This window comes from Rhipicephalus sanguineus, chromosome 11 (assembly GCF_013339695.2).
Source record: "Rhipicephalus sanguineus isolate Rsan-2018 chromosome 11, BIME_Rsan_1.4, whole genome shotgun sequence".
NCBI classification, from domain to species: Eukaryota; Metazoa; Arthropoda; class Arachnida; order Ixodida; family Ixodidae; genus Rhipicephalus; species Rhipicephalus sanguineus.
Window position 1 is genome coordinate 122091889 of NC_051186.1, and position 14325 is coordinate 122106213.

General features: G+C 47.9%; 1 protein-coding gene across 3 annotated transcripts in view; it reads right to left on the reverse strand.

The window, feature by feature from the left end:
* The window catches only part of LOC119373404 (E3 ubiquitin-protein ligase HECTD1), a 338907-nt gene that overhangs the window by 71097 nt on the left and 253485 nt on the right, over positions 1-14325 (reverse strand). For all 3 annotated transcript variants that reach the window (XM_049411288.1, XM_037643436.2, XM_049411287.1), the window contains exons 13-14: positions 1571-1867; positions 669-809 (exon numbers count right to left, since the gene is read on the reverse strand). In XM_049411288.1, coding sequence (XP_049267245.1) covers positions 669-809; positions 1571-1867 — 438 coding nt within the window. The remainder of the gene's footprint in view (positions 1-668; positions 810-1570; positions 1868-14325) is intronic.

Below are 14325 nucleotides of genomic sequence, written 5' to 3' on the forward strand. Positions count from 1 at the left end.
AGAAGCATTCACTACTGGCGGACCCTGAAGGATCACATAACCACAAGCAGCGATCAGAAGAAAACTTTGTGTCGGTGCGAGACCGCAGCGTATCTAGAGCTGTAGACGAAGGTTGGAGAGTTTATCAAAGAGCCGCGCTCGCGTCGTGATTGCTACCGGTGACCTCAGAGTGCATCCAAATTAAAGCTGTCAAGATGGTTGTGACGTTTTACAAAGATAATGCTTGAGCCCATCTTTTGGCTTTCTGCCATGTTAAACTTGTGTGTAAATGCACGTGTAAATAAATGGCATTTTCACTGAGCACCATTTGAAGCTGCATTTGTTTCACGGTAAAGGCGCCTTCTGAAACTTTTGCTGCTCCATGTACGTTTTTTTTTTTTCGATTTTTATTAGTCGAAGTCGGGGGGTCGAGCTATATTCCGGTATGCTCATGAAAACGCAAGGAAACCAAAACCAAGAGCAGTTTTCTTTCAGAGTCAGTCAATCGTATCTTCTCTTATTTCTACATATAACAGTTCTCACACTTGCACCTGATAGGTGTAAGACTTCATGCAGAAAAAGTTTCATTTGTTGGGAACAAAAAGGTTTACGCATAAATTTACATGGGATTTAAATTTTTTTTTTAAACATAGAACAGACCGATAACCAGCAGCCATCTCTGGCCTCACCTCCTGCCAGCTGGAGAGCTGTTTCTGACAGGCACGGTCGATCTGGTCCACGATCTTGCACAGCCTGGTGACCACCACCCGGGGCTGTGCCTGGGCACTTCGGAAGTGGGCGTTGTAGATGTCACGCGCCTGCACCCGCACCTGCACACACGGAGAGGCTTCGTTAGCTCCCTCTGGACCAACATGATGATACACACAGAATGTTGCGAAAATTTGAACAGAGGTGTCGCCTGCAGCCTGACATTTCAGTCTAGCTTGCTCATCAGTAGCAGACACACGAAGGCATTAAAAAAGCTTTTGATTGACCAAAACAGTTGAGAAACATTTGAAACGATGCTAGTTGGTTGGTTGTGCATCATCAGGGATAACAGCACAGAAATTTAGGAAGTGCAAGATTTCTCCTAAAGATCAAGTGCGCTGAAAAAGTGGACTTACTTTCTTTCGTTTTTTAGATGCAGTAAACCCTCTGCCAGCAATGTCTTATGGCAATCTCAGGTCATTTCTTGAAAAAAAAAAGGACTGCCTTGTTTTCCTATGCTGTTTTTGAATATGAAGTATACACACGAGTTCAACATATGCTGTTTTGTCGCACAATTCACAGCTTTCACTGTGCTTCTAGAGGTGAACAGAAAGGGAAGAAGTACAGTTTCTCAGTGTACTGGCTGTACAACAAAACGGCAACCTTGACGATGTCATTGCATACCTCCCGTAGTCCCTGCATTCTTGCATAAAACGATCTGCGTAAACTTGTGCACATTTTAATTTACAAACCCGGACCGCTGCCCGTACATTAATTTATTTTTTAATTGAATATCTCCCTTTGGACCCCCTTGTCATGTTAATTACTTTGCATCAGCACAAATGCACAATGTTACCGCAAGCAACTCTCGTAAGCGAATTACTTTCTGCTTGAGTGCCTCCATCTTGGAGCGGAGGCGCCTTCCGCGGCGACCCGCCCAGCCCGCGGCGAACTCTGGTCCCAGGGAGGTCTCGGCTGTGAAGGAGTGCCGGGTGCCCCGGTTGGACTCGAAGATGAAGCCCGGCAGGTCCTCGCGCAGCAGGGTGGCCTGCTGCTGACCGTCCGAGTTGTGGATGGCCAGCTCCCCCTCCCGCCGACACGAGAGCGACCAGTTGCCCACTACCAGACGCAGTGCGCTGGGGCTCGAGAGCAGGGGCTGACTTGGGGTATGCGGCTTCACCTGCACGCACACGCGTTTGCATTTTGAAACAGCGCCAAGTGGGACAACATATTCGATACTGCAGTGTTCAATAGGCACCTCAGTGCAGCAAGCATGCGGTGATGTATGAAGAGTATGCTATTATATTAAATTTATATCATAAGTACAACAAATAGCGTCCCCTATACTTTGCTTGGCTTGGTTGTCTTTCAGTTCTCATTAATCTTGTGTCTAACAAAGAAAAACGAGCCCTTGAAATTTCCCTTTCGTTCATTCTTTAGCACACAAAGTTTTGTAAAAAATAGGGGTGTGCGAATATTCGAAATTTCGAATATTTTTCGAATAGTGTTTGCTATTCGATTCGATTCGCACTGAAATTTTACTATTCGAACTATTCGAACTTCCCAAAGACAAATGCAGTCAACGTCCGGTTGAAAGTGACCCCTTCAGATTTTCAATATGCTTCACCTCATTACAATTGCGTATTGCGGCAAAGCTGCCTTTCAAGCTCCGTTACGGTCGAACTTAGCCAAGAGACAAAGTCCGGTTGGAAATGGTCCCTAGATTTTCAATATGCTTCACCTCATCACACCCCCGTATTGCGGCAAAGCTGCCTTTCAAGCTCCGTTACGGTCGAACTTAGGCAAGAGACGGTCAACGTCCTATTGGAAGTGGTCCCTAGATTTTCAATATGCTTCACCTCCTCACACCCCCGTATTGCGGCAAAGCTGCCTTTCAAGGTCCGTTACGGTCGAACTTAGCCAAGAGACAGTCAACGTCCGTTTGAAAGTGGTCCCTAGATTTTCAATATGCTTCACCTCATCACACCCCCGCATTGCGGCAAAGCTGCCCTTCAAGCTCCGCTACGGTCGCAGATGTATTAACTCAAGAAAACGCTGGTTCCAATATGGAGATGAAAGATATGGTAGAGTTGGGGGCTCAATTAATGCTGTTTTGGACCTGAAATTTGGGCAGGAAGTCCGAAAAATCGGACGCCGAAGCTTTGTAGCATCCAAAATTTCAGATGTTCTTATATATCGACACCTACGAGGCAGATTTGGAACTCCGGACTTGAAGGGAGCACACCCTTCTCTGCCACATCAATTGGGCTTCCACAGAAGTTGAAAGAGGAGGAGAGGCTGAGGAAATGGCATCTCTGCTTACCACGTGTAAAGTGTTGTAGGCAACACTTTGGTTGCATCAAATCATGTACATAAATACAATTCGGCCTCTACATTGCCTCACTCTTGATAAGAAAGACAACTATGAAATATGACCCCGCCAGCGCTTCATCAACCTAGCGAAAAAAAAACACTTTCATGTTGCAATCTCACAAGAACATACTTATGGATTCTCTGCAACTTTTTCTGTAATTTCACTTCGAATTATTCGAAAAATGTTTAAGAAATATTCGAAAATTATTCGAAATTATTCCATTCGATTCGCACTCAATCTTTATTATTCGAATTCGCTTCGCACCCAAAATTTTGCTATTCGCACAGCTCTAGTAAAAAACTGAAAATGATATGCAAAAGCACTCGTTTCTCTGCTTGTGTCTATTAAAGTTTGCATGGTTCCCTACGACTTGTATCCATTGTTGTTGTGAAAGCTAATGCAACTGAACACTGATGTAACATTTCGAAACAAAATCAAATGTAGAACTGAATACTTCTCACATAACAGCTGTTTTGCCCATAAATATAAACTAGGGATGGGCGAATATTTGGGCGTTTCGAATATTCGAACGAATATTAAAGTATTCGAATTCGCTTCGATACGAATTTAGATTATTCGAAATTTCGAAGTATTCGAAATGAACGAATATATTGCCACGTGCGTTTATGTTGGTGCCCACTTCTTTGCGCAGCACCGCCCTCAGCTTATCTACAGTGTGGCGTCGGTAGCGCGTCGTTCCGTCGCTCGCGCGCTGGGCATGCTTTTGATAAGCAGTGGGACCACGTGAGACACTGATGCGTATCGGCGAAGAGAGCGCGGGCATTCCTTCCGCCGACGCTGAACCGCACAGGCCGTTTCGAGGCCACCGACCGTTTTTTTCACGCAGTTCTTTTATGGGCACAAGTTCGCTCAAATAAAGTTTATTTCTTTTCAAGTCTCCTCGTCTCCGTGCTTCCGGGCCAAGACCGCCACGTAAGTGTGACATTTGGTGGAGGTGCTTATGGTTGGATCACCCCCTTCAAGCCGTGAAGCTAGCCCCTTACGCAAAGATGACCGCACCGAAGCCGTGAAGGTAGACAACCCGGGAGAAACCCGAACCAGTCGAAGGCGCCAGGGACTGCCTCCGGAGTACGGACTGTTGGAAGACCCTGAACGACACGTGAAAGCGCATCCTTCAACAACGATGACAAACACCGCTGATCCCGCTACGTTTACGTTCCAACAACCGAAGGAACCACCGAAGTTTCATGGCTCCGCCTGCGAGGACTCGCAAGAGTGGCTGGACAGGTTCGAGAGAGTCGCATCGTATAACAAGTGGTCAGAAGAAGACAAACTGCGCAACGTCTTTTTCTCTCTCGAAGACTCCGCCCGAACTTGGTATGAAAACCAGGAGACTTCCTTGACGACTTGGGACATTTTTAAAAGACGGCTGGCATCTACATTCCCACACCCCCACCGAAAAGAACAGGCTGAGGCGATGCTCCAGACCCGTCAGCAGCACCCCAATGAGCCTGTAACTGTGTTTGTCGAGGAAATGCAGAAGATCTTCCGACACGTGGACGACTATATGACTGAGGAAAAGAAACTCCAGTACCTGATGTGAGCCGTGAAGGAACAGTTGTTCGTCGGCCTCATTCGCAACCCGCCGAAGACAGTTGCAGAATTTGTGACAGAGGCGGCAACAATTGAAAAAACACTTGACCTGCGAGCCAGACAATACAACCGCGGCTTGCCAGCTGTTTCTTCGGGCAACGTGGACTTTGATACACCAGATGCTCATAGTCTTCGTGCGACCATACGGACCATAATCCGCGAAGAACTTCAGAAATTGCTCCCTGCGGCTAGCCCACATGTCGCACCTCTGACAAGCGTCATACGCGACTAGCTGCATCAGGCGCTCGGAACAGCATTTCCGACCCAGACAGTGTTGCAACCAGTGCCGCAGCCCGCAGTGATGACTTATGCCGATGCTATCCGTAGCCAGATGCCTCTAGTCACGCGAACTGATACGTACACACCGTCACCGCCTCCCCAGCCCTACACGCCGTTATCACGACCGCCGCTGCAAAGCCGACCTATGGCTTATCAAGAAGCCACTGCGAAGAAGGCTGACCTTTGGCGGACACCAAACCGACGCCCGTTATGCTTCCACTGTGGCGAAGCCGGCCACGTGCTCCGAACGTGCCCTTACCGCCGGATGGGCCTGCGAGGTTTCAGCGTCAACGCCACCGCCCCCTTCCAGGCCAGCGGCCGCATGAAATCGAGGCATATCTGAGAGAAATGGAAGGACAAGCGCAGTCCCGCCCCAGGTCGCCTTCACCGCAATCACGCCGCACCCAGTCGCCACACTCAGCGCGCTTCTACGGAACAGGAGAGCGATCTCCAAGCCCTCGTCAGGGAAACTAACGACAGCGACGTACGGAGGTGACGCCGCTTCCCAGCGAACCAAGCAAGACCCTCCAACAGCAACGCCACGAACCGTTGCCGTGGCGCGACAACCCGACGACGTGACGCCACGATCCGACGCTGGGTCACTACGACTTAACACCGCGACAACGCCCAAGTTCGAAACTTGCAGTCGACGCAGCCGTGACCGGTCCAAGCGACACACCGCACAATCGATCACTACTCGACCCCGAAGCCGTACGCCAAGTGCCGACATACAGGTCATGATCGACGGACGTCAAGTAACCACGCTCGTTGACACTGGCGCCGATTACAGTATAGACCGCTTATAACGTAAGTCGCCGGAGTCGCGAATATCCGCACTATAAGCGGTACCGCACTATAACCAAAACAACCTTCTTCAAAGGCTGCACTTGCGCAAAACGTGTTGAGCATGTAGCCTCGCGTGTCCGATAATCGACATATGCGATTTGGGGCGCTTACAACCACTTAAATCTCCGAATGTTAAAAAATTAACCGCCAAAGACCCACATTGCCAACGAAATGAACACGGGGGAAAAAAGCAAGGAAAACAAAGCGCCATCGTGGAAATTCGCCGACTACATTTCAGGCCACCTCGAGGTATGAGCATTACACAGAAACCATGTCGAATCGCGACCGAAATTTCACGTGCTGAGCGGTACCGATCGTTCGATTTCACGGGCGTGCACGCGATGTCCAAGACATTGCAATCGAATCCGGAACCACCATTCGAGAGTTGCATGTGCCAACCACGCCCTCGTTTTCATTAACGATATGATTCCCTTCCCTTCAAGTGCAGCCATCGCAAAAAGTTTCGTTGATTCCGCACCAAACCGCAACTTTTATCACCCGCGACCGCTACCGAAAAGCAACCAACGCTGATTAGGCTTAGCCTACGGTTCAGCATGTTGTCGCGGGAAGTTTGTCCAAGACAACATGAAGATCGGACGTCAAAAAGATCGCACTCAAGCACTAACCCAAGAACAGCGCGCGTGATACGAAGTTTGTGTTCGCGGCCGGGTGACAACGGCGACAAAAGCCCGCCAAGCTCGTTTAAGTCCGCGCACTGGCAGAAAAGGCGAAAGCTCGCGTCATGAAGCCGCAAAACTTTTCAATTTGCGGACGAGGTAGCAAACGCGATATCTGTAGCAAGTGTGATAACGACGACGCTTTTCCCGACAGGAAACTTACTTTAAAGCGCACTTGATGAGGACGCGATCGTACGTTCCACGCGGAACGCGCTGCCGGCAAGCGGCCGCGGAGCGGAGCCTTGCCGCCGCCGGTGCAAAGGCTACTCCGTCGCCTAGGCAACCACCATCCTTCCCCACTCGGCGAACCCGCACAGCGCTGCCGCGGTCTTTTTCCTCCCTCCGCCCCTCGTTCGTTCACTGTGCGTGCCCTCGCCCTTCGTAATGACCTCGTCGCTCCCTCCCCAGCGGCGTACCTCCTTTGAGAACCGCACTCGCTACCGCGTTTGTCAGAAATATTTTCCCGCAACCGCATTATAAACGGTATTTCATCTTGGGGGACTGCACAATAAGCGGTATGCGTATAAATGCGGTTCTATGGGAGGGTAAACGGGAGTCGAAAAAGACCGCGTTATAACCGGTCCTGCACTGTATGCGGTTACGTTATAAGTGGTCTGCACTGTACTCAGTGATAAGCGGACCGTTTGCAGCGCATCTGAGGAAAGTAAGAACTGCGTGGGACGGACCACAGATTCGCACGGAAGGAGGGCATCTCGTAACGCCAATTGGACGTTGCACCGCGCGAGTGATTTTTCACGGTAATACGTACCCAGTGAACTTTGTCGTTTTGCAACAGTGCTCACGTGACATCATCCTTGGGATGGATTTCCTGACCGAAAATGGTGCAGTGATCGACCTCAAAACAGGATCTTTTACGCTTACCAGTGAGCGATCCTTGTCACCGGAAAGCACCGGCTACCAAAGTGCCCCCCTCGCAATCCTTGAAGATGAAGTGACAATCCCACCCCGTACAAGCGTCTTCGCATCCGTCGAAACGAAAGAAAAATCAGCCGGAGTCGTGATCGTCGAAACGAATGCGCAGTTGCTTTTAGATCGACAAATATGTGTCGCACGTGGCGTGGTGCAATTACATCGAGGCCGAGCAGACATTCTCGTAACGAACTTCAGTTCCGAGCACAAGCACTTGAATAAAGGCACGACGATCGCATTTGTAAAACAGATTGACGAAGTAGGAAGCGCATGTACGCTGTCACAATCATCCGCCGACGTATCATCGCTGATGAAAGATGACCCGACCTTTGACGTCAACCCTGACCTTCCAGAGCACAAGCAAGAAAAGTTACGCAGTCTTCTTCTGGGTTATGCCGAATGCTTCTCAAAGTCATCTAAAATCGGACACACGCCGATTGCGCAGCACCGTATAATCACCGACGAATCAGCCCGACCCATCCGCCGGAGCCCATATCGCGTTTCACCACGAGAGTGCGACGCAATCAGAGCACAAGTCGAGGAAATGCTTCGCGAAAACATCATTAAGCCATCGAATAGCCCGTGGTCTTCACCCGTCGTACTCGTGAAGAAAAAAGATGGTACACTGAGGTTTTGCGTCGATTACCGCCGACTCAACAGCATCACGAGAAAAGATGTGTACCCACTACCGAGAATCGATGACGCTCTTGACCGACTCTGCAGTGCCAAGTACTTTTCCTCGATGGACTTGAAGAGGGGTTATTGGCAGATTCAAGTCGATGAAAGAGACCGGGAGAAGACCGCATTCATTACACCGGACGGCCTATTTGAATTTCAAGTCATGCCATTTGGACTTTGTTCTGCACCCGCCACATTTCAACGAGTTATGGACACAGTTTTGGCAGGACTCAAGTGGCAAACCTGCCTCGTTTATCTCGACGACGTCGTTGTTTTTGCAGCAAACTTTGAAGAACACCTCCAAAGGCTACAGGCAGTACTCGAGGCAATCAAATCGTCGGGTCTAACGTTCCGTTACATACCGCCAATATACTTGATTTAGTATTAACAACCCATCCCGATAGAATTACCCCGCTTTCATACCTCGACGAAATCAGCGACCATAAGGTCATTCATGGCACCTTCCAATGTAGGCTGAACCGCGCAGAAAAAACACGCAAAAAACTTACCCTATACGATAAGGGCGATTACAATAACTTCAATAAAGAACTAACGAAATTTTGGCAGTTTCTAGTTAAAGATTTTAACAAGCGATCTATCACAGAAAATTGGTCAATGTTTAAATCTAAAATGAATGAGCTAATCAGTATTTACATTCCAACAATTACAATTAGTGAACGTAGCACCTCCCGCTGGTTTAGCCCTGAACTCAAGAGGCTGAAAAACAAAAAGAAACGGCAATTTCGCACCGCAAAAAACACTAACAATCCTGTGGCGTGGCAAAAATACCAGGCCACCGCGAAACTATTCTGCTCTGCCGTCGATAAAGCGAAGCGGCTGTTTAATAATACCACCTTGCCCAACTTACTCCGCACTAACCCAAAACAATTCTGGAGAGTGATTAACCCACAGAACGAAAACAGATGCATATCAATAATGGATCATACCGGACAACCTATCCCGAATAACGCAGTAGCAGAAGCACTAAACCTTACCTTTTCTTCAGTTTTTACCAGAGAGCCCATTGGAAACCTCCCTGATGTCTCCCCCCACAACTACCCCACCATGCCAGACGTCATTTTTTCACCTCAGGGCATCCAGAAAATCATCGAATCGTTAAAACTTACATCATCCTGCGGCATCGATGGTATTAATGCTAAGGTGTTGAAAAACACCAAAGAAATTACCAGTGTTATTCTTTCTCATATTTTTCAGCAATCACTCTCATCCGGCATCGTTCCTCACGACTGGAAAGTGGGTAAGATCGTTCCGGTTCCAAAGCCAGGTTCATCTAGTTACAGGCCCATATCCCTAACCAGCATCTGTTCAAAAATAATGGAACATACAATTCATTCGCAAATTGCTAAGTTCCTTACCTCAGTTAAATTTTTTCATCCTAACCAACATGGATTCCAAAAGGGACTTTCATGCGATACTCAGCTTGCACTATTCATCCATGACCTAAGCGCTAGCGTAGACCTTAACATACCAGTTGACGCCCTTTTTATTGACTTTGAGAAAGCCTTTGACAAAGTTCCCCACAACCGCCTACTACTAAAGCTCTCTCAATTAAACCTTAACCAACTTGTCTACAATTGGATTCAAGACTTCCTCACTAACCATCAGCAATTTGTAGAAGCTAACGACACGCCCTCATCCCTTTCTAACGTAATCTCCGGTGTGCCTCAAGGTACAGTTCTAGGCCCCCTCCTCTTTTTGATTTACATCAATGACTTACCCGATAATATTTCGTCTAACATCCGCCTCTTTGCTGACGACTGTGTAATCTACCGACCTATTACTAACGTTTCAGATACAATTACTCTCCAGCATGACCTACTAAAACTCGACGAGTGGTGTCGCAAATGGCTCATGGTCCTAAATACTAATAAAACTGCACTCGTTTCATTTCACAGACGCCATAACTTACCTGCCGCTAACTATAATATTAATGGCTCCATAGTTTCTTCCCTAAGTTCCATTAAATATCTTGGTGTTAACATCTCACAGAATCTAAACTGGTCTTTTCACGTAAGTAAAATAGTTAACAATGCTAACAGAGTTGTCGGTTACCTTCGTCGTAACTTACATCTTGCGCCTCCATCAGTCAAATTACTAGCCTACAAAACACTCATTCGCCCAAAACTAGAGTACGCATCCGCCATTTGGGACCCACCTCAAATTAACCTTTGTAAGTCCATCGAAGTAATTCAAAACCGCGCAGTTAGGTTCATCTACTCAGATTACTCATATCATACCAGTGTTACTAACCTTAAAAGAAAAGCAGGTCTACCTAACCTTGAACTACGCCGTAAGATTTCTAGGCTATCATTGTATCACAAAATGTATCATGCGTTTCATTATAACTCTCCCATTCAATCAGCCCATCGCACTTCAGCCCGCACAAGTCACCTCAAGGCCGTCTACCCACCCCCTGCTTGCACCACAGCCCACCATCACTCCTTTTTCGCCCAAGCAGCCAGGGACTGGAACGATCTTCCCCCAAGTGTCATCCATCATTCCAACACGGATAATTTTCGAAATGCCATAGAATCATTGTTTTATTAACCCTACATTGTTTGCCCACACCCTCATGTAAAGCCCTCTGATGGGGGGCCTTTGAGGTATATTAAATAAATAAATAAATAAATAAATAAATAAAGTCAGAGAAGTGCCGCTTCGCCTACGAAGAACTTCTGTTTTTAGGCCATGTAGTTAATCGTGATGGCGTACGCCCTGACCCCCAGAAAACAGCCGCCATCGCAAACTTTCCACCACCAGCTGACAAGAAGGCGGTGCAGAGGTTTCTGGGACTTTGCGCCTATTACAGGCGTTTCGTCCGGAACTTCTCACAAATCGCCGAGCCCCTTACTCGCCTCACGAAATCCAACGTGAATTATGAGTTGTAGAAGCCACAAGAAGACTCCTTCCGGGAACTTCAGCGACGGCTACAGTCGCCGCCACTACTTGGCCATTTCGATGAGGACGCCGACACCGAGGTTCACACAGACGCAAGTGGCTTAGGGCTTGGCGCTGTACTGGTCCAAACAAAGGACGGACAGGAACAGGTCATCGCGTACGCCAGCAGATCTCTTTCGAAGGCTGAACGCAATTACTCGACAACTGAAAAGGAGTGTCTGGCCGTCATCTGGGCAGTCACAAAATTTCGACCGTACTTGTACGGCAGGCCGTTCAAAGTGGTCAGCGACCACCATGCATTGTGCTGGCTCGCCAACCTGAAGGACCCGTCCGGTCGCTTAGCTCGTTGGAGCTTACGGCTACAGGAGTTTGACGTAACAGTGGTCTACAAGTCGGGAAGAAAACATTCAGACGCAGACTGTCTCTCAAGAGCACCCGTTGAACCAGCTCCACCTAACGACGATGACGACGACGGTTTTCCTGGGATAATCAGTGCTAGTGACTTCGCAGACAACCAACGCGCAGATCCCGACCTACGCAGCGTCAATGACTTCCTGGAGAGCAACACCGATTCACCACCAAGGATGTACAGGCGTGTCATCTCGTCACTGTGCCTCCGCAATGGCGTACTCTTGAAGAAGAACTTTGCACCGAATAGGTCGACGTACCTTTTAGTCGTGCCACACAATCTGCGGCAAGAGATTCTGCAGGCGTCTCACGACGAGCCGACTGCCGGACATCTTGGATTCGCTCGTACTTTATCAAGAATCCGGGAAAAATACTACTGGCCGCGTCTCAACGCCGACGTTGCTCACTATGTAAGAACCTGCCGCGACTGTCAACGGCGCAAGACCCCACCTGTTAGGCCGGCTGGACTCCTGCAGCCAATTGACCCCCCAACGAAGCCCTTTCAGCAAATCAGTATGGACCTGCTTGGTCCGTTCCCGACGTCGTCCAATGCGAACAAATGGGTAGTGGTGGCTACGGACTACCTGACGCGCTACGTCGAAACGAAAGCGTTACCGTCAGGGAGTGCACTAGAGGTCGCAAGATTCTTTGTGAGGAACATCGTTCTCCGTCATGGCGCACCTGAGGTCCTTATTACCGACAGGGGAACGGCGTTCACTGCAGAGCTCACACAACAGATATTGCGTTTCAGCCACACCTGTCATCGCCGTACGACAGCCTACCACCCCCAGACAAACGGCCTCACGGAACGTTTCAACATGACGCTTGCCGATATGCTCGCTATGTACGTGGACGTCGAGCACAAGACGTGGGACGAAGTTCTCCCCTACGTTACGTTCGCGTATAATACGGCGCAGCAGGAGACAACGCATATGACTCCTTTCAAACTTGTTCATGGCCGAGACGCTACGACTACGCTGGACGCCATGCTACCACACGTCGATGATGAGAACATCGACGAAGATGTTGCCGGATTTCTACAACGTGCAGAGGAAGCCCGCCAGCTTGCCCGAACACTCATAAAGAAGCAGCAACACGCCGATGCCCGGCACTACAACTTGCGACGCCGCGAGCAGGATTTCGCACCTGGTGATCGTGTAATGGTATGGACACCAATTCGCCGTCGCGGTCTCAGCGAGAAGCTCCTTCGTCGCTACTTTGGACCTTACAAGATCACACGGCGTCTGGGGCCGCTCACGTATGAAGTTGTTCCTGATGGGGTTGCGCAATCTCAACGACGCCGGGCGCGCCCTGAAGTCGTGCATGTCGTGCGCATGAAAAAGTTTTTCCAGCGTTAGCGGACTCACGGACAATCTTTTGTGATGTGTATATTTTTTTCCTACACTATTTGTTAGAAAGCTTCCAGTTTCATTTGTATTGATTACTTTGTAGCATCGGGACGATGCTCTTTCGTGGGGGAACACTGCCACGTGCGTTTATGTTGGTGCCCACTTCTTTGCGCAGCACCGCCCTCAGCTTATCTACAGTGTGGCGTCGGTAGCGCGTCGTTCCGTCGCTCGCGCGGGGCATGCTTTTGATAAGCAGTGGGACCACGTGAGACACTGATGTGTATCGGCGAAGAGAGCGCGGGCATTCCTTCCGCCGACGCTGAACCGCACAGGCCGTTTCGAGGCCACCGACCGTTTTTTTCACGCAGTTCTTTTATGGGCACAAGTTCGCTCAAATAAAGTTTATTTCTTTTCAAGTCGCCTCGTCTCCGTGCTTCCGGGCCAAGACCGCCACGTAAGTGTGACAATATGTATACATTTGACTGCACATAACCCCCTGTAAAGGTGGTTTCACTGCAGCGTCTGGTTGCTGTGCCGTGAAACAACCCATCCAGGGGAAATCTGCACTGCCGCGAAGCCACACTTCAAGGTTAAATGTACATATTTTTTAAAGTTTAAAAACGTGTTATATGGGCTTATATGCACTAAGTATAGTAATTTTTAAATTGTAACATATTACACCACTTATAATTTGCAACCTACTGCTATTCAAATCTTGACACTATTCAAGGTTTCTTCCACTTCATTTCAAAACAAAAAAAGTGACATTCACTCACACCTAGTTAAAATTCTTAATAAGGGGAGACACTGGTCTCAAAACGAAGTTTTATTATTGGAGATATTGTAATGAAATTTGGTGTGTATATGTATTTCTTCCTCCTGTTTTCAAAAAATATAATTAGTTTCCATGTACTTCAATTAGTTATCAAATTGTGAGAGCGTAAGTGAAATCTAATTAGGTAATTTCTTACGGGTCATTAAGACACTTTCCCTCAGTATTTTTAGGTTCTGTTTAAGATGCAGCTGTAGCCAAAAACCTGCCATGTGGAGCTATGCTATTTATATTGTCACTGAGATATATCATCATATAAGAACTTTCAATTGTATTGACATTGTGTAATCTTGAAATGCAATTAGCTCACATTATTGTTCACAAAATTTCATATGTTCATCTTAGCCACAAAAAAATAGCAAAGCTCCACAGTCCTATTTCTTACGAATTCAACGGTATAAAATTTATCAAAATTACCTTACAAAAACATAATGAAAAGATCCGTAAGGCTGGTCAAGTTGGCAAAAAATGTGAAGCTGAGAAAATCGCGTTTGAAGTTTGACACGCACCGTATAAATTTCTAAAAGGAACCTTTAACCATAAATTTTATTCACATGTTCCCCATCTGTTTCCCTTCAAAACAAAACAGAAAGTGTCTTGTTCCACCCAAGGAATCATATCTAAAAAATTTTTCCAATGTGTAAAGCATGATCAAAACCCCACCATGACAAGCGGCTGGGGGGTTCTGGAAAAGCCATGGGATATGAGGCTCAAGCGACTGGCTGCTCATGT